This window comes from Nannospalax galili, unplaced genomic scaffold (genome assembly GCF_000622305.1).
Source record: "Nannospalax galili isolate Female #2095 unplaced genomic scaffold, S.galili_v1.0 scaffold444, whole genome shotgun sequence".
Classification (NCBI taxonomy): Eukaryota; Metazoa; Chordata; class Mammalia; order Rodentia; family Spalacidae; genus Nannospalax; species Nannospalax galili.
Window position 1 is genome coordinate 4,257,525 of NW_008354022.1, and position 20,864 is coordinate 4,278,388.

At 48.5% G+C, this 20,864-nt stretch overlaps 1 protein-coding gene across 4 annotated transcripts; it reads left to right on the forward strand.

Moving 5' to 3' along the window:
• The first annotated feature begins 2,398 nt into the window (after positions 1-2,398).
• Rfc2 (replication factor C subunit 2) lies at positions 2,399-19,197 on the forward strand. Of its 4 annotated transcripts, XM_008851135.3 has the most exons (11): positions 2,399-2,554; positions 5,417-5,486; positions 6,314-6,355; positions 6,576-6,682; positions 10,419-10,520; positions 10,664-10,764; positions 14,249-14,406; positions 14,763-14,828; positions 16,005-16,085; positions 17,510-17,623; positions 18,668-19,197. In XM_008851135.3, the coding sequence occupies exons 1-11, from the start codon at positions 2,448-2,450 to the stop codon at positions 18,776-18,778; spliced, it is 1,059 nt and encodes a 352-aa protein (XP_008849357.1). In that variant the 5' UTR covers positions 2,399-2,447; the 3' UTR covers positions 18,779-19,197. The 4 variants fall into 4 exon arrangements, with proteins under 4 accessions (XP_008849357.1, XP_029410898.1, XP_008849358.1 ...); XM_029555038.1 differs by lacking the exon at positions 16,005-16,085; XM_029555039.1 differs by lacking the exons at positions 6,314-6,355; positions 6,576-6,682 and having other exon boundaries at positions 2,540-2,554.
• The last annotated feature ends 1,667 nt before the right edge of the window (positions 19,198-20,864 follow it).

Sequence of the window (20,864 nt, forward strand, 5' to 3'; positions counted from 1 at the left end):
ACAGAGATCTGCCTGCCTCTGCCTCCCAAGTGCTGGAATTAAAGGTGTGTGCCACCACACCCCGCTTTATTTTTATTTTTTTAAAAAATGTGTTGGGGCCTGGTCTACATAGTGAGTTCCAGAACAGCTGGGGCTACAGGGAGAGCCTGCTTCAAAAAGACAAAAAAAAAAAAATGTGTTGGGGACTCTGAAGAGACGGCTCAGTGGTTAAACACTGACTGCTCTTGCAGAGGACCTGGGTTCGATTCCCAGGAACCACATGGCAGCTAACAACTGTCCATAACTCCAGTTCCAGGGGATCCAAAATCCCTTTCTGTCCTCTTCTGTCCTCTGTGGGCACTGCATGACACAGGTGCACTTACACACATGCAGGCATAACACTCATACACATAAAATAAAAATCAAAATAAATAAATAAATAACAGAAAACTGGGGGCTGGAGAGGTAGCTCAGTGGTTAGGAGCACTGGCTGTTTTTGCAGAAGACCCAGGTTCAAATTCTAGCACCCACATGGTGGCTAGCAACCATCTATAACTTCAGTTCCAGGGGATTTGACTCCCTCTTCTGTCCTCCATGGGCATTGCAAAACATGGTTGCACAGGCATAACACTCATAGACATAAAATAAAAGTAAAACAAAACAAAAGAAAAAAAAAACAGATGGGGCTGGAGAGATGGCTCAGTGGTTGAGAGCACTGATTGCTCTTGCAGAGGACCCAGGTTCGATTCCGAGCACCCACATGGCAGCTATGAACTGTCCTTAACTCCAGTTCCAGGGGAATCTGAAGCCCTCTTCTGACCTCCGCGGCATTGCAGGACACAGGTGCACTCACATACACGCAGGCAATACACTCATACACATAAAAAATAAACTAATAATGCCGGGCGTGGTGGCGCACGTCTTTAATCCCAGCACTCGGGAGGCAGAGGCAGGCAGATCTCTGTGAGTTCGAGGCCAGCCTGGTCTACATAGTGAGTTCCAGGACAGCTGGGGCTACAGGGAGACCCTGTCACAAAAAGACAAAAAATAATAAATAATAAATAAATAAATAAATAAATAAAATACTTAAAAGAACAGAAAAGAAAGAAACAAAAGATGCATAAGGGGCCATCAAGATGGCTCAGTGGATGAAGGTGCCTGCAATCAAGTCTGACGACCCGAGTTCTGTATCTGGGACCTACATCATAGGTGAGAGTAAGAGAATCAGAGAGAAGTCCCGGAGAACAAAGACTCAACATGATTTCGGGTGCAGGAGCTCACTCAGAACATACAGATAAATAGAACACTAGAACAATCAGACTACTGGGCAGGCCCCAGACATGGTTGGCTCTGACTTTGGGTCACCCCAGAGCCAGGACATCAGCAATGGACATCCAATTCCTTATGCAGGGTCCAAGTTCATAGAGCAAAGCCTATAGGAGCCCGCTCATCCCTGCACACACAGCAGGAGCTACCTGGCACAGCCTCAGAAGGGCCACGGTGGAGTGGGCGTCTTCTGAAAATCACTCAAACCTTTCTTCCTAGCCAGCATGGTGGCCCAGGCCTGTAATTCTAGCACTTGGGAGGCTGAGCCTGGAGCATAGAGCAAGATTCTGTGTGGAAAAGCCAAGAAAAATAAAACAAAATACCTAAGGCTATCACTCAAGAAGCTGAGGAAGGAGGATAGTACCGAGTTCAAGGACAGCTTGTACTACAGAGTGAGAGACAGGTCTTGCAAAACCAAGAAAGGCAGGTGTGGTGGCACTGGCCTTTAGTCCCAGCACTTGGGAGGCAGAGGCTGGTGGATCTTTGTGAGATCCAGACCAGCCTGGTCTACATAATGAGTTCCAGGGCAGCCAGGGCTATGTAGTGAGACCCTATCAAAACAAGTAAAAAATAAAATACAAGCCAGGGGTGGTTCCAGGCCAGCTTGGGGCTACAGGGAAACCCTGTCTCAAAAAAATCAAAAGAAAAAAAGAGAAAAAAAGAAATGCCAAGACAGATAAAATTCCATAAATAATACAACATAATAAAAAATCAAATAAAGACAAAGCAGAACAAACAAAACAAAATATGGGAGGCAGACGCAGAGGCAGGCAGAGCTCTGGGAGTTCAAGGCCAGCCTGGTCTACACAGCGAGTTCCAGACCAGCTGGAGCAACAGGGAGACCCTGTCTCAAAACAAAAATTAAAAAATAATAAATAAAATAAAATAAAACAAAGACACAAATGTCCCCTCCCAAAGGCTCCAGTCTTAGGGGAAGCAACACAGTAACATCTCCTCATCTTCCCGTAGCTACGGCGCCCTCTAGCGGACAAGGCGCACCCTGGCTGCAATTACTGCGCAGGCGCAGAATAAGGCGGGCCTGGACTTCCGGTGCTGCCCGGAAACTAGTGATGGCGTCACGAGGCGGAAAACATTGGCGTCACGGGGCGGAGCTTCGGGTGGCGGGAAGATCGGGCACTGGAATGGAAGCGGAGGAGAGCGGCAATGGTGCCGGGGAGAGCGGGACGCAGGGTTCTGCGTCTGTTGTCAGCAAGGCCGCAGGCGGCGCTGGCCACTACGAGCTGCCGTGGTGAGGGTGCTGCCATGAGTGGCGCGGGGGTGGGGCGGTCGGGGCGGGCCCAGCTCAGGGGCGGGGCCTCGGGAGTTTCTTGGGGACCCTTGTGGGACTGGTGTTCTTTTTCTTTCTCTTTTAAATACATGATCTCACTCTTTTGTTGGTTTTTTTTTTTTTTTTTTTTTTTTTTTTTGGTCTTTTTGAGGCAGGGTCTCCCTGTAGCCACAGCTAGCCTGGAGCTCACTATGTAGATTAGGCTGGCCTTGAACTCACAGAGATCCGTCTGCCTCTGCCTCTGGGTTTACAAGCCTGCGCCACTAAGTCCGTCCTGTTTTTGTTTCTTTCAATTAAATTTTTATTTTTTGTGTGTGAGTGTAGTATTGCCTACATGCACGTAAGTGCACCTGTGTTCTGCAGTGTCCATGGAGGCCAGAAGAGGGCTTTGGATCCCCTGGAACTGGAGTTAAGGACCTTTGTTTGCCACCATGTGGGTGCTGGGAACCAAATCCCAGTCCTCTGCTAGAGCAGTCAGTGCTCTTTACTGCTGCACCATCTCCCCAGCCCCTCTTGGTTTGTTTCCTTTTGAGACAATATCTCATGTAGCTCAGGCTGGCCTCTAACACACTATGTAACGGAGGATGACCTTGAACTCCTGATCCTCCTGCCTCCCTGGGCTGACAGGCTTACACCACCATGTCTATTTTATGCAGGCTGTGGATAGAATTGGGGCTTCCCTGCATCCTGGGCACTCTTAACAGATGAGCCTCATCCAAGTCCTTTTTCTCACTGTGTAGTCCAGGCTGACCTTGAACTTGTAGCAGCCATCCTGTCTCAAGTTACCAAGTGTTGGCATGACATGTGACAACCACCTGATCCAATTGGAGGTTTTTGTTTATTGATGTGGGATGTGGGTCTCCAAGTTCATGTGTCTAGAGTGAAGTTTGAACTTGGCCTGCAGGGTGTCATGCAATATAGTGCTGGTACATTTTATTTTTTAGTATATCATGAAAAATCTCAGTCATGGGCCAGGCGTGGTGGTGCAGGTCTTCAATCCCAGCACTCAAGAGGCATAGGCAGGCAGATCTCTGTGAGTTCCTGGCCAAGCAGGGCTACATGGGACCCTGTCTCCAAAAAAGAAAAGGCCAGTGAGATGGCTTAGCCCATCAAAGTTACTTTCCACCAAGCCTGACTGCCTGCGAAGGCATTCAGTCCCTGACTTCTACATGGAGGAAGGAGAAAACTGACTTCAGCAAGTTTTCCTCTCTCTTCTTCACATGTACCATGGCAGGTGCATGTGCATGCATACATAATAAATACATAATGTAAAAAACTGAAGAAGCAGGCTGGAGAGATGGCTCAGCAGTTAAGAACACTGGTTGTTCTTGCAGAAGACTCGGGTTCGAATCCCAGCACTCACATGGCAGCTAACAACTGTCTGTAACTCCAGTTCCAGGGGATCTGACAGCCTCTTATGTCCTCCACGGGCATTGCATGACACGGGTGCACCTACCTACACGCAGGCAATACATGCATACACATAAAATAAAAAACTGAAGCAACAAAATATAATAAAGGGCAAAGGGAGTCTTGATGGTCAAATCTTTGTACCTCTTCTGCCATCAGTGTGCTGACTTGAAGAATCTCATTTTCTTTAAAAAAAATTATTATTATTTTTTTTTATCTTTTTGAGACAGGGTCTCCCTGTAGCCCCAGATGTCCTGGAACTCACTGTGTAGACCAGGCTGGCCTTGAACTCACAGAGATCTGCCTGCCTCTGCCTCCTGAGTACTGAGATTTAAAAAAATTTTATTTTTATTTTTTCGAGACAATGTCTCCCTGTACCCCAGCTGGCCTGGAACCTGTTCTGTAGACCAGGGTGGCCTCCATTGCACAGAGATCCTCCTGCTTCTGCCTCCCAAGTGCTGGAATTAAAGACGTGTCACCAGGCTCAGCTGTTTCTTTTATTTTTATTTTAAATTTTATTTTGTGTGTGTTTACATGTGGAAGTCAAAAGACAATTTTCTGAAGTCATTTCTCTCCTTTTCCCTTGTGGGTTCTGGTGATCAAATTCAAGTCTTCAGGCTTGTCAGCAAGCATCTTTACCCACTGAGCCATTTCACTGATGCCTATCTTTTAATTTTTTGAAATAGTCTCATGTGGCACAGACTAACCTTGAACTTCTGATCTTCCCGCCTCTACCTCCGAAGTACTGCAATTACAAGTGTTTACTACCACAGCTTATTTTCTTTTATTATTTTTAAATATATTTTATTTCTTTTTCTTCATTTTGTTTTATGCATGTATGTAAGTGCACGTGTCATGTGCCCTGGAGGCCAGAAGACAGGGTTGGATCCCCTGGAACTGGAGTTATGAGTGGTTGTTAGCTGCCATGTGCTAGAACCAAACCTGAGTCTCTATAAGAATAGCCAGTGCTCTTAACTGCTGAACCATCTCTCCAGCCCCCTAACATAGTAATTTTTAGGATTACGCGTATTTTGTGTATGTTTGTGTGCTGTCCTGACATATCCTGCAGTGTACATGTGAAAATCAGAGGACAACTTGGGGGAGTAAGTTCTCTGTTCCCACCCTGTGGGTCCAAGGGCTCATACTCAGATCATCCAGCTTGGCAGCTTTATCCAGTGAACCCTCTTGCCAGCCCCTTACTTTTTGTTTTTGAGACAAGGTCTGGATATGTAGTGGAGGCAAGCTTAGAAGTCAAGGGCCCTCTGGGTTAGCCTCCCATATGTCTGAATGACAGCAGACACTGCCTCACCCTGGTAAAGCATGCAGGATTACCCCATCCTGCTCCATCCTTTTGAGCAGTGTGAGATTAACCATGTCAGCATTTTTTTTTTTTTTTGCTTTTTCCTAAAACAGGGTTGAAAAATACAGGCCAGTAAAGCTCAATGAAATTGTTGGAAATGAAGACACTGTGAGCAGGTTGGAGGTAAGGGACTTTGTCAACTGAGCTAACATCATACTGTGACGCTAATAAGCCAGTGGCAGTTGGAGAAAACTGTCCAAGATAGTGAAGGAGAGGCTTTATTGAGTACTTTGCTCATTGCTCAGACAAAATACCTGATAAAAAGAACTTAAGGAAGGAAGGGTTTATTGTAGCTCACAGTTTGATGATGCAGTCCATCATGGTGGGAAGGCATGGCACCAAGAGCACCCACAGTCAGGATGCAGAGAGATGAATGCTGGTGCTCTGCTCACTTTATCCTTTTTAAAAAATATTTAATTTTATTATTTTATGTGTATGAGTGTGCTATCTGCATGCGTGTAAGTGTACCCGTGTCATGCAATGCCTGCGGAGGTCAGAAGAGGGTGTCGGATGCCCTGGAACTGGAGTTATAGGTGGTTGTTAGCTGCCATGTGGGTACTAGGATTTGAACTTGGGTCCTCTACTAGAACAGCCTCTTAACCACTGAGCATTTCTCCAGCCTGCTTTCTCCTTTTCATGCAGTCCCCAGTCCATGGGATGGTGCTGTCCACATTCAGGGTGGCTTTTCCCACCTCAGTAGATGTCATAGGACAACTTGCAGGTTCCCTCCTGCTACCATGTGTGTTCTGGAGATGCAACACAGGTCATCAGTCTTGGCGGCAAGTGCATTGAACCACTGAACCATCTTGCCAGCCCATTTGTTTTGAGACAGGATTTTGATTTGTAGCCCAAGCTGGACTTGAGTTCTGAGCCTCCTTTCTCAGCCTCCTGAGTGCTGAGATTAGAGGCATACAACACCACACCTGGCTTAACCAACCTCTTTCGCTCAGGTCTTTGCAAGAGAAGGCAATGTGCCCAATATCATCATTGCGGTGAGTACTCAGGCCTGGTCCTCTGGCATCTCACATCCTCAGGGAGGCTCCCCACCATTTCACTCACCTTAGCATTAATGAGAGACCTATGGGTCACTGGCTGGAATGGGGTGGGGTGGAGAGTCACAGGAGCAAGTGCCAACGATGTGCAGTGGGAAACAGCAGGACCTGCATAGGGGTCCTTCTGTCATGAAGCACTTAGGGCAGCCTTCTTCCCCAGGGTCCCCCTGGAACTGGCAAAACAACCAGCATCCTGTGTTTGGCGCGAGCACTGCTGGGCCCAGCCCTGAAAGATGCTGTCCTGGAACTCAACGCTTCCAATGACAGGTGTGGTGGGAAGAGGTGGAGGCCTTTTGTTCCATGTGTGTATAGAAATGACTTTGCTTTAGGTCTAGCTTGTGCCTTGCACTCACCTCACTGGCTCCACATTTGCATCCCTCCCTTCCCAGTGACCCCAGCAGGAGAATCAGGAGAATCAGCGCCTGCTAGTGTCTGATTCTTGTTTTTGTTTCTGTTTTTGTTTTGTTTGTTTTGGTGTTTTGTTTTGTTTTTGAAACAGGGTCTCCCTTTGGCCAGCTGGCCTGGAACTCACTATGTAGACCAGGCTGCCTTGAACTCACAGAGATCCACTTGCCTCTGCCTTCTGGGTGCTGGGATTAAAGGTGAGCTGAGCACCACCATGCCTGGCTTTTTTGGTTTTTGTTTTTTAATGTGTATAAGTGTACTGCCTACATGTGTGGAAGTGTACCCACGTCATACACTACCCGAAGAGGTCAGAAAAGGGCATAGAATTCCCCTGGAACTGGAGTTACGGACGATTGTTAGCTACCTTGAGGGTGCTGGGAATTGAACCTGGGTTCTCTGTAGGAGCAGCTAGTGCTTGGGGCTGGAGAAATGGCTCAGCAGTTAAGAGCACTGACTGCTCTTGCAGAGGACCTGGGTTCGATTCCCAGCACCCACATGGCAGCTACGAACCGTCCTTAACTCCAGTTCCAGGGGAATCCGAAGCCCTTTTCTGACCTCCACACCATTGCACAACACGGGTGCACTCACATACATGCAGGCAATACACTCATGTACATAAAAATAAAATAATAAATAAAATATTTTTACAAAAAAGAGCAGCTAGTGCTCTTAAATACTGAGCCAGCTCACTGTTTCAGTTTTTTGAGATAGTATTTTACTCTGTAGCCCTGACTAGCCTGGAATTCTCTATGCAGACCATGCTAGCCTCAAACTCAACAGAGATTTGCCTGCCTCTGCCTCCCAAGTGCCGGGATCAAAGGTGTGCATCACCATACCTGGCTGATGGCCTTTTGAATTATTCTTTCTCTCTCTCCCTCTCTCTTTTTTGCATAACATTTATTCTCTCTGTTTTAAAAAATTATTTGTATTACTTTTTTTTAAAATTTGGGGGTGGCCTGTGCTACTGCAAGCATGTGGAGATCAGAGGAAAACGTGGAGTCAGCTCTCTTCTACTATGTGGGACCCTTGAACTCAGGTTGTGAGGGTTGACAGCAAGTGCCTTACCTAGTGAGCCATCTTCCTGTTCTCCATGTGTTTTTGTGCGTTTGTACAACTGAGTATAATTGCCAGAGGAGGGTGTCAGATCTTCTTGAGATGTTATAGGTGGTCATGGACTGAACTGCCAAAGTAGGTGCTGAGAACCCAACTTAGATCCTCTGCAAGAGCAGCAAATGCTCCACTGCTAAGACTGTTCTCCAATTCTTATTTTTTGGATGTTTTTGTTGTTGCTTGAGACAGGATCTCATTTTTTAGTTCTGGCTATCCTGGAACTTACTATATAGACCATGCTAACCTGGAACTCAAAGAGATCCGCCTGCCTCTGCCTCCTAAGTGCTGGGATTAAAGGCGTGCACTGCAATGCCTTACTCACTTTTGGGGTTTTTAAAACAGGATTTCTGTAGTCCACTCTAGCCTTGAATTCATTTTGTAGCCAAAGATGTTCTTGAGCTCATATTCCTTCTGCCTCAGCCTCCCAAATGCTGGGATTGCAAGTGTGCACCATGGTACAGTGCTAAAACTAAGTATCCATTTCAGTAATGGTAAATATAGCCATGCTGTTGTGCAACCAGGCATCAGAACTTTTTCATCTTGCAAAACTGAAACTACTCTGTACCCTTTAAGCAGCTTCCCGTTTCCCTTTGCTGCAGCCCCTGAGAACCACAGTCTACCTTCTGTTTTTATCTCACTGACTATTCTAGGTCACTTGTGGTGCAGGGAGCTGTTCAGAGTTTTACTTGTTCTGTTTCCCTCAGCGCAACGTCCATCCTGTAGCAAGTAGGACAGTTTCCACCTGCATATCACGTCACATCTACTCATCTGTCACTGACTTGCTTCACCTTTTTGTATGTGTGGTGCTACGGTTGGAACCCAGGGCCTAGTTTGTGCTAGGTAGATGTTCTGCTACTGAGCCATAACCCCAGCCCTTCATTGGGGAATTGTAGGCAGGTGCTGTACCACTGAGCCATGTCCTCAGCTCTTTTTGTTTTTCTTAAGAGTCTTAAGTTAGCCTTGAACTCACTTTAGGTCAGGCTTACCTTAAACTTTTGATCCTCCTGTCTCAGCCCCCCAAGAAACTAGCATTATAGTCTACACCACCACATTTTCTTTCTTTTTTATAAATTTTAATTTTTTAATTTTTTTTTTTTTTTTTTTTGCTGGGCATGGTGGCGCACACCTTTGGTTCCAAGCACTCAGGAGGCAGAGGCAGGCTGATCTCTGAGTTCAAGGCCAGCCTGGTCTACATAGTGATTTCCAGGTCAGCTGGGGCTACAGGGAGATCCTGTCTCAAAAAGACCAAAAAAAAACCCAACACAGCTGACCTGGAACTCAACTATATAGACCAGGCTGGCCTTGAACTCACAGAGATCTGCCTGCCTCTGTCTCCCAAGTGCTTGCCACCACACCTGGCTTATTTTTATGTATATGTATGTATTGCCTGCATGTATGTAAGTGCACCTGTGTCATACAATGCCCAGAGAGGCCAGAAGAGGGCATCGGATCCCCTGGAACTGGAGTTGGGGATGGTTGTAGCCACCATATGGGTCCTGGGAAGCAAACCTGGGTCCTCTGCAAGAGCAGCCAGCGCTCTTTACCACCGAGCTCCTCTCTTAGTGTGTGTGTGTATGTGTGTGTGTGTGTGAGAGAGAGAGACAGAGACAGAGACAGAGAGAAGAGAGAGAGAGACAGGGTCTCGTGTAGCCCAGGCTGTCCTTAAACTCACTTTGTATCTAAGGATGACCTCCTGATCCTTCTGTCGTCATTTCCCTGGTGCTGGGATTACACTCATGTACCACCACACTCGGTTTGCGTGCCGCTGTGTGTGGAACCCAGGGCCTCATGCATACCAAGGAAGCCCTGTACCTTCTGAGCCACATCCCTAGCCTGCTTTGCTTTTTGCAACACCTCCAAGGAGGAATAAATGTCATTAAATATGAATCTTGATAAACAGATAACTTTACTCAGAAAGGAAGTTCTCAAATTAAAATTAGGTCCTGTAGCCTTTAGTAGCCAGGTGGAGGATTTGAGAGTACCTTGTAAGGTTGTGGGGAGAGGTGCACATGAGAAATCCCAGCACCAGTGAGACTAAGGCAGGGGGATTTCAATGTTATAGGAAAACTCTGTTTCAAAAAAGTAAAATACGGGGCTAGAGAGATGGCTCAGCTGTTAAGAACATTGACTGCTTTTGTGGAGGATCCAGGTTTGGTTTCCAGCACTCAGGTCAGATATGTCACAACCACCTCTAACTCCAGTGTGAGGATCCAACACCTTCTCTGGACACCAGGGGCACCTGCAGGCACATGGACAGGCACAGACACAAACACAAATATACATCCATAAAAATAAAAAAAATAAAAAGTAAGATAGGATCAGTAGAAGGCTCAGAGTATGATCCCAAGAATCAGTGGAGAGAAGTTGTCTTCTGACAGCCACATGCACCACATGCATGTGTAATCCCCCTCTCTCCACAGTAACAATAAGGTAAATTTAAATAAATAAACATCCTCAAGTTGTACACCCGACATTCTTCCTGTTTCAGGGGCATCGATGTGGTGAGGAATAAAATCAAAATGTTCGCCCAGCAGAAAGTCACCCTTCCCAAAGGCCGACACAAGATCATCATCCTGGATGAGGCTGACAGGTGTGGCTGGAGACAGGGTTTCCCTCAAAGCCCAGGCTGAGCTCCCAACTTTCAATGCCCCTGTTTCTGCCTCTTGAGCATGAGGAATGGCCAACCTGTGCTCCCAGGCCCAGCACCAACTGCCCCCTTCTTGTTTGCCTTAGCATGACAGACGGTGCCCAGCAGGCCTTGAGGAGAACCATGGAAATCTACTCCAAGACCACGCGCTTTGCTCTGGCCTGTAACGCTTCCGACAAAATCATAGGTGGGTGTGCACCATAAGCAGCTGCATCCAGTGAGGCGCCATCTTTTATTTACTTTTTACTTAATGAGTGTTTTGCCTGCATGTATGTTAAATGCATTTTTTTTGTATGTGTGTACAGGGTGCAGCCTGCCACAGCATGTGTGTGGAGGTCAGAGGACAGCTTGTGGGAGTCAGTTCTTTCCTTCTACCATGTGGGTCCTAGGGACTGAAACAAGCCTTTATCCACCAAACCATCTTGCTGGCCTTACTTGCCTTATTTTTATATTTTTTTTCCCCTGTTCGGTACTGCAGATGGAAGCTGGATGTCCTAGTTGCTTCTTTGTCATAAAACATTGACTTAAGCTGGGTGTGACTGCACATGCCTTTAATCCCAGCACTTGGGAGGCAGAGGCAGGCAGATCTCTGTGAGTTCAAGGCCAGCCTGGTCTACATAGTGACTTCCAGGCCAGCTGGGGCTACGGGGAGACCCTGTCTCAAAAAGACCAACAAAGCCAAAACAACAAAACAAAAACATCATTGACTTAAACTAACTTGGGGGAGGAAGGGGTTTATTTGGCAGGCAACTGACTGTCCATCATCAAGGGAAACCAAGGCAGGAACTTAAGCAGAGACCATGGAGGAATGCCGCTTACTGTCTTGCCCAGCCACCTTTCCTTTCTTTGTTTGTTTTGGTTTTGGGGTTTTGGGTTTTTTGGGGGGTGGGTTCCTTTTGAGACAGGGTCTCCTTGTAGCCCCAGCTGACCTAGAACTTGCTATGTAGATCAGGTTGGCCTTGCACTCCCAGACATCTGCCTGCCTCTACCTCCCAAGTGCTGGGTTTGAAGGCCAGCTTCAGCTACCTTTTTACTTTATTTATTTACTTTTTAAAAATGTTTTATTTATTATTTTTATTTTATGTGTATGAGTGTATTGCCTACATGTATGTGAGTGCACCTGAGTTGTGCAATGCCGTGGAGGTCGGAAGAGAGCTTCGGATTCCCCTGTTACCGGAGTTAAGGATGGTTCATAGCTGCCATGTGGGTGCTGGGAATCAAATCCAGGTCCTCTGCAAGAGCAGTCAGTGCTCTTAACCGCTGAGCCATCTCTCTAGCCCCCTCAGCTGCCTTTCTTACACAGCCCAGGCCTACCTGCCCAGGGATGGCACCACCCATATCAATTAGCAATTAAGAAAATGCCCCATACAGATCAGGCCCTGCACCCACCATCCATACCCTGTATCCACCACCTCCATCCCATGAGGGAAAAAAAAAAAAGTTAAACAGCCGGGCATGGTGGTGCATGCCTTTAATCCTAGCACTGGGGAGGCAGAGGCAGAGGCAGGCAGATCTCTGTGAGTTCAAGGCCAGCCTGGTCTACATAGTGAGTTCCAGGACAGCTGGAGCTACAGAGAGACCCTGTCTCAAAAAGACCAAAAAATGCCACCACCCCCAGCTCCTAGTTTTTTTGAAGCAGGGTCTCCCTGTGGCCCCAGCTATCCTGGAACTCACTATGTAGACCAGGCTGGCCTTGAACTCTTGAACTCAGAGATCCGCCTGCCTCTGCCTCCCAAGTGCTAGGACTACAAGCTTGCGCCACCACGCCTGGCAACAGAGATATATTTGTATTATATAAAGTTTGTACAGTACCAAAAAAGACAGAAAAAAAAAAAGGTGTACTTTTTTTTTTCCATTATTGTAGGTAAATGGTAGTGGAAGCCTGTTTTGTGAATGTAATAAAATGTATAAATATGGTTTTCAGAAAACAACAAAAAAAGAAAATGCCCCATAGACATGGCCACAGGCCAGTCTGATAAAGGAAATTCCTTAGTTGAGGTTCCCTCTTCCTAGGTGTGTCTGAGTTTATATTATTAGGTTGAGTAGATCTAACCTGCATCTCAGGGCTTTGAGCATGTTACACAAGTACTCTACCAACTGAGCCACATCCTCAGCCCTCTTTATTTTTATATTTTATGTGTATCAGTGTTTTGCCTACATGTGTATAAGTGTACTGTGTCATGCTATGCCTGTGGTGGCCAGAAGCGGCATCAGATCCCCTGGAACTGGGGTTACAGATAGTTGTTAGCCATCATGTGGGTGCTGGGAACCCTACCCAGGTCTTTTGCAAGAGCAGCCAGTGCTCTTAACTGCTGAGTCATCATTCTAGCCGTTTATTTTTTATTTTAAGACCTGGTCTTCTCTACAGTGCCCATACTGGCCCTGAACTCTCTGTAGCCCAGGCAGGCCTTGAATTTGCAATCCTCCACCTCAGCCTCCAGAGTAGTTGAGATGGCTGTACACCAGGCCCACTGGAGTGTATTCTAGCTCTTTTTGAAAAAAAATTTTTTTAATTTATTTATTGTTTTTATTTTACATGTATGAGTGTGTTGCCTGCATGTATGTGAGTGCACCCATGTCATGCAGTGCCACAGAGGTCAGAAGAGGGCTTCAGAGTCCCCTGGAACTGGAGTTAAGGATGGTTCATAGCCGCCATGTGGGTGCTGGGAATCGAACCCAGTCTGCAAGAGCAGTCAGGCTCTTCACCGCTGAGCCATCTCTCCAGCCCCCATTCTAGCTCTTCTGCCTGCCCGGCCCTTGGCTTTGAGTCTGTCTGTGTGCTGAGCTTTGTCTCTACCAGGAGTGATCTCCAAACCCTTACACTCCAGTGTCCTTGCAGCACCCTCCCTGGTGCTGCTCACTATGTTAGCCTTCCCTGTCAGGAGAGTGTCTGCTGCCTGCTCTGTCACACACTGCATGCACAGTGAGTGCTCTCTCACTTCTGTCTCACGTCATCTCTGCCTCACTTCCATCCTGCTGATCCTCAACTGTGCAGGCTCATCTATCCACTTCCCCCTTCTGCACCCATCTGTGTGTGCTCACACGTAGGCGTGTGACCATATGCTTGCTGCCCACCAGCTCACAGCTGCCAACCTGGACAGAAGCCCCCCTCCCCTTTTTACTCTTTCAAAATTATATTTATTTGTGTGTATGTGTGTGGCCATGTGTACCACTGTGTGCAGAGAACAAGTTATAGGAGTCAGGTCTCTCCTTTCACCATGCAGGACTCAGGTTATCAGGCTTGGTGGCAGGTACCTTCACCCACTGAGCCATCTCACTGGCCCTGGTCTTTTTTTGTTGTCGGGGTTGGCAGGGTTATATTTTGAGCCAGCAACTGAGAGGTTGACCTTGAACTCTAATCCTCCTGTCTCTACCTCCTAAGTGCTGGGATCACAGGCATACAGCACCACACCTGGCTTCCTTATAGACCTTTAAAGAGGCTACAGGCGTTCTGTTCCTCCTAACCTGATGGAGCTGGTCTGAAGGGTCCTGCCCAGCCCATGCTGGAACTCATCAGAGGACTTGCATGTAGAGGTGTAGGTCCTGAGGCTCACTTCCCATGTGTGCTGGGTGATGTTGGCTTGGGTCTTGTCAGTACTTCTTGGCTCAGCTGTGTCCTTTGAGCGGCAGCCAGCCATACCAGGAGCCCTTAGTCTGCTCTCTCTCTCCAGAGCCCATCCAGTCTCGCTGTGCAGTGCTCCGCTACACCAAGCTCACAGATGCACAGGTCCTCACCAGGCTCATGAATGTCATCGAGAAGGAGGAAGTGCCCTACACGGATGATGGCCTGGAAGCTATTATCTTTACTGCCCAGGGAGACATGCGCCAGGTTGGTACATCACATCACCACCCTTAGGAGCTGAGGTTGGAAAGTGAGTGCTGTACGAGTCAGAGTGAGGACCAGGGACCAGCACCCTGAAAGACAGTGAGCTGCTGTGGAAGGTGGGTATCGGGGCTCTGAGAGAGGTGGGAGAAGGTGGGTATCGGAGCTCTGAGAGAGGTGGGAGAAGGTGGGTATCGGAGTTCTGAGAGAGGTGGGAGAAGGTGGGTATCGGAGCTCTGAGAGGTGGGAGAAGGTGGGTATCGGAGCTCTGAGAGGTGGGAGAAGGTGGGTATCGGGGCTCTGAGAGAGGTGGGACGGGCAAAGCCATCCAAGTCATCCTTGTGTCTCTTGTCCTTCATCAGGCACTGAACAACTTGCAGTCTACATTCTCAGGATTCGGCTATATCAACAGCGAGAATGTATTCAAGGTACCAGAACTGGGGAGAGCCAGGAGGACCTGCACAGCCACTGGGAGAAGTAGACTATGGCCAGGCGTGGTGGTCCACACCTACCAGCCCACCAGCCCAGCACTCAGGAGGCTGTGGCAGGAGGATCACAAGTTCCAGGCCAGCCTGGGCTACAGAATAAGACCCTGCCTTTAAAAAAAGGCCTAGGGATGTGGCTCAGTGGGTAGATTGCTAGCCTGACACAAGGCCCTGGGTTCCATCCATAGTACCACATATACTAGGCATGATGGTGACCACCTATAATCCCAGTACTCAAAAGTTGAGGCAGGAGGGTTGTGAGTTGGGGCTAGCCTGGGCTGCATAATGAGGACACCCCACCCCTCATTTCAAAAAGAGAGAGAAGTGTGATTGTATCCAACAAAGGTGACATTACTTGAGTTCGGTGCCTAAGAGAGTATCTGCTCCCATTTGTCCTTCCCACCATGACTTTTTCTTTCACACCCAGGAGAGCCAGGGGAGGGTCTTGGGAAGGTCCCAAGTGTGGGCGGTGGGAGGCTGACTGTTGTCTTGGTAGGTGCATTCCTGCTTGGAGATGTGCTTCCCCCCACCCCATACTGACAGTCAGGCTCTAAGAGCTGTGCTCAGCCCCCCTGCAGCTGTTCTGCCTGCCCTTGCCCTTCACTTCTGCTGGGGGGTGGGGGGTGGTGGTTAGGAACAGGAGTTCTTTGTCCTCTTTTTATTTTTTGAGACAGGGTCTAGGCCAGACCTTGTAGTCTAGGCTGGCCTTGACCTCCTGATCCTCCTGCCTCAGCTCCCTCAGGCTGGGATCACATGCCTGTGTCACCACACCATTTATTCATTGATTTAGGAGATGGTGTCTCACTGTAGCCTAAGCTGGCCTTGAACTTGAGATCCTCCTGCCTCAGCCTCCCAGAACTGAGGTGGTGGTGAGGCCATCACACCCAGCACCATGCTTTTAACAGCACCCTGAGCAGAGTCTTCCTGGCCACTCTGTGGACCATTCATTTTGTGTCTGAAGAGTATATGACCAGGGCGAGGGGAACTTTTCTATCCCGGGACCTCTTTAATGGTGAGAGGGACATATATTCCCAAATCCCATCCAGCTGCTGGAGACAGGTAAAAACCAGTCCATGGGGCCTTGTGACATCTCTTGGTGTCTCTTGGTTCCTTGCTCAGGTCTGTGACGAGCCGCATCCCCTGCTGGTGAAGGAGATGATCCAGCATTGCGTGGGAGCCAACATTGATGAGGCCTACAAGGTGGGCCCACCATTCCTCCCCTGGTTCCCACAGTGCCCCCTGCCTTTCAAGGAGAGCAGTAGGAACCTGAGGTGGTTACGGGACTCTGCGTCTGCCCTTAACCCTAAAAGTCACTCCCGGCATTGTGTGCACTTTTGAATTTGGTGCTGCCCTGTCATTCTGTGGGAACACCCAACCAAAGCTGCTTATAGAAGGAAGGGCTTATGTGGACTTATAGTTGGAGAGGGTGCCCTCCAGCGTGGCAAGAAGGCATGGTAGAGCACATGAGGCAAGAGCACATGCCTCAGACCCCACCCACCTTGATGGTCAGGAAACAGTGGACAGGGCAGGCTATAGTGGCTCTACCTCCCAAAACAGTGCCACTAGCCAGGGACTGACTTAGCACGAGCCTAACCACTCAGAACTTAACACAGACCACGCAGCTGGGATTTGCTGAAGCTGACCCCTTGCCCTTAGCCACACAAGTAATTGGCCTGGAATCCAGCATGTCTTTCTGCTTTAACTACATCCTCCACAGAAATCTTAGCCTGAGGCACAAGGAAAGAGCAACCCAGCCCCACAGTGATACAGTGTTGTCTTGGGTAGACAGGTCAACATCCCAGACTATGGGGCCATTCCAGAGCCCCATAGTCTCCCAGCAGCCACAGAGGAGGACCAACAGGGGTTTAGGTTGGAGGTAGAGCCTGGTCCTGTGAGCAGACTCCAGTGGGCATGGGTGGAGTGTAGGTGGCTTGAATCATGTGGGTGTCAGTGTTATGGTTCAAGGCTGTTGATCTTATAGCCTTCTCTCCCTCACCTCCTGAGAACTAGGCTAGATGTTGACTAGATCCAGAGCTGGCTTGAAACTGGGGTGCCTTACAGGGAGACCAAGGCAGAGGCTGGTCACTGAGGGTAGCTTTCTGATTTAAGAATATAGCTTTCTCATCCCCCAGAAATCCACCCCCAAAATGCCAAGGCTCAAGGGACTGTCTCTAGACCCCTACCCACAGGCTAGGGAAAGTGGGTGGGAGGGAGGAGAGAAGGCAGGAAACTTCTAGAACCCCCTGGTTAGGTTGTCTGGGGCCGTCATGAGGGGCCTTCATGACTCTGAGCCAGGGAAAGCTGGCTGGTGAGTGGTTCCACCCAGAAGGCTCCCATAAAAACAGGATGCGGGCAAGGTATCAGGCCATCTTGCCTGTGGTTGAAAACATGGGAACTGCTGGGAAAATGAGTTACGCTAACCTGGATGACAGCAGGTGACACAGCAGTGTCACTGTAAGCCTAGCACAGCTCAGTAGGGGTCAGGTGATTCTCAAAGCCACACAGGGTTCTGGAACAAGCTGTTGCTTCCCACATTGTGATAGACAGAGGCAGTGGGTGGACCCACCTCCCCATTGTCCTTACAGGCCAGCTTTTGTTCAGATCCTGTTGTGTCTTTTGTTTAGATTCTTGCTCACCTGTGGCACCTGGGCTACTCACCCGAAGACATCATTGGCAACATTTTCCGAGTATCTAAAACCTTCCCAATGGCTGAGTACTTGAAACTGGAGTTCATCAAGGTCAGTTGGAGCTCAGGACACCTGTGCACCCTTTGCCTTGTTTTGAGTTGGCTTATGCTTGTTTTGTTTTCTGAGACAGTCTCATGCCATGTAACCTAGACTGACCATAGCGATCCTCCTGCCTCAGCCTTCTGATAGCTAGGATTCCAGGCACGTGCAGCATGCCCCTGGCACCTTCTTATAGCTGAGTGATGTTCTGCTGGGTGGCCTCACAGAACACCTGTTCAGGTGAGGGGCATGTGGGTTACTATGGCTAAAGCCACTGCACACATTGAACGTAATATGGACCAGTGTGAATGCCAGCTAAGTTCTCAGTCCTCTTGGGTGAGTTCCCAAGAGTGAGGTGCCTGGTCAGATAAGTTTGTGTTTACTTTTACAAAAAAATTGGCTGGGTATGTGGCTCAGTTGGTAGAGTGCTTATCTAGCATGCATGAAACTCTGGGCTTGATTCTCAGCACAGGAGGCATAGTGGCCCACACTTAGTACTGTGGAGGAAAAAGCAAGAAGATCAAGGTCATTAAGTTCAAGGTCATCCTTGGCTACCTAGGGAGTTTGAGGCCAGGCTGGGCTGCATGAAACCCTGTGTCAAAAAAGAATCCAGGGCCTGTAGAGATAGCTCAGCAGTTAAGAGCATTGGCTGCTCTTGCAGAGGACCCATGTTCATTTCCCAGCACCCACATGACAGCTAACAACAGTCTGTAACTCCAGTTCCAGGGGTCTGAAGCCCTCTTCTGGCCTCCAAGGGCATTGCAGGCACATGGTGCCCTTCCATTCCTGCAGGCAAATCAAAAAAACCCTTCAGGTTGGAGCCATGGTTCTGTATTATGTTTACTTGGCACACACCAGACCCTGGCTTAGATCCCTATCACAGAAAAAAGGAAAACAATCTCTTTAGGAAATAACTTGAGTGAAACATGGCCCCTTGTGTTTTAGTACTATGTTTTGGGTTCATTGTATCTGTTATGAGCAAACCAGTAGTTCAGATGAAAAGGAAAAAAAAAAGTGGTGGCCACTTATCTACCAGTATGTTTGCTTGTGTTTCAGGAAATCGGCTATACCCACATGAAAGTGGCTGAAGGCGTGAACTCCCTTCTGCAGATGGCAGGGCTCCTGGCCAGGCTGTGTCAGAAGACTATGGCTCCGGTGGCCAGTTGAATTGGGGACTCTTTTCACTGATGTGCTGATCAAGGGAAATGATGCCTGAGCCTGGCACTAGAACATGCTGACTTTACCAGGCTCTCATGTATCCCAGGCTGGCCTCAACACCTTGAGCTCCTTATCTTCCTGTGTCCATCTCCCAAGTGCTAGATTACAGGTGTGCACTGCTATGCCTTGTTTATGCAGTGCTGGGGATGGAGCCCAGGGCTTCCTGTATGCTAAGCAAGTACTCTGTTAGCCAAGCCACATTCTCCAGCCCTGCGCCTGACTTAAATTCTAGTGGTTTACATGTTGCTTCTGATGCATCTCTATTCTTTGAGTATTTGAATTCAGCCTCAGACTTGGGGACTTGGGAACATGGTAAGAAGGCCATACGGTGTTGGCATTGTAGGTAATAAATCCTCTCGATGTTTGTCTTGGAATGTTTTATTACTTGAGGCCTCAAGGAAGACTAGCGTGGGCCTGTGAGGTAGCCCAGCAGGTACAGCGCTTGTACAAGTGAGACATCCTGAGTTCCAGCCCTAGAGCTCACCTAGAGGTTGAAGGAGAGAGCCAACTCCACCAAGTTGTCCTCTGACTCCACGTGAGTGCCCACGAGCACATCATACACACATGACAATGAATAAAATTTAACGATTGGAGATAGAGCTAGGCAGAGTGCCACTTGCCTGTAGTCCCAGGCTCCCAAAAGCTGAAGCAGGAAGGTCATGAGTATACCAACCTCTGCGGTACAGTGAGCACCAGGCCAGAACAGGTTTTGGGCAAGCTGGCCTGGAACTTGCTGTGTAGACCAGCCTGGCCTAGAACTCAAAGATCCACCTACCTCTTGTCTCCCAAGTGCTGGGATTAAAGGTATATGCCACTATGCTTGGTCTGATACACTAACATGTGGTATCTGTTTATTGGAATGAATCTGTGAGGTCCTGTGAAAGGGGCCAGACATGGACTCCAAAGACCTGGCCACAACCCTTTCCTCTCTGCACCCCAGGGCTTTTTTCTATTGAACAAAAGTATTAGCCTTTTCCTTCAGAAGTCTTTATCCGAGCCAGGCATGGTGGCACAGGCCTGTAACTCCAGCACTTGGGAAGCTGAGGCAGGAAGATTGTCATGAGTTTAGTGCCAGCATGGGCTAGCAACATAGACTCAAAAAGACAAGGGCGAGTTAGGCGTGGTGGCGCATGCCTGTAGTCTCAGCACTCGGGAGGCAGAGGCACATGGATCTCTGTGAGTTCAAGGCCAGTCTGGTCCACATAGTGAGTTTCAGCTGGGGCTTCTGGGAAACCCTGTTTCAAAAAGACAAGAAAAATAAAAGACAAGGGGGATGGGCAGCAAGGAGGGCTCAGTAGATAAAGGCACTTGCCACACAAGCCTGGTGACCTGAGTTTGATTAAAGGTGGAGGGGGAGAACCAACTCCAAAGTTGTCCTCTGACTTCCACCTGGGCCATGGCACACATGCCAATCCACACGGTAATAAAGGGGGAAGGGCAGGGGAGATGCTCAGTGGGGAAAGTGCTTGTATGCAAGCATGAGGACCTGAGTTGATCCCCAGAACCACACAAAAATGGGTGCAGTGGTTTGTACCTGTGACCACAGTGCTGGAGGTTGGGGATAGGAGGGTGCCTGGGGCTCTCTGGCTGGCCAGCCTAGCCATCAGTGAGCTCCAGGTTCGGTGGTAGGCCCTGTCTCAAAAATAAAGTGGAGAAGGACTGGAAAGATGGCTGAGTGATTACAAGCTTGTGTAAAAGGACCTGAGTTCAGTTGCTGACACCCACATCCAGCAACTCACAACCACATACAACTCCAGTTTCAGGTACTCTGGCACCCTTTGCTGGTCTCTGCAGGCAACGGCACACATACACATAAACACAAACACACATAAGTAGGCCCTGTGTGGTGGTGCAGACCTTTAATCCCTGCACCCAGGAGGTAGAGGCAGTCAGATCTCTGTTTGAGGCTAGCCAGGCCTACACAGTGAGACCCTGTCTCTAAATAAAGCCAGGTGTGGTGGTGCACACCTTTAGTCCCAGAGGTAGGTGGATCTCTGTAAGATTCAGGCCATCCTGGTCTATGTAGGGAGTTCCA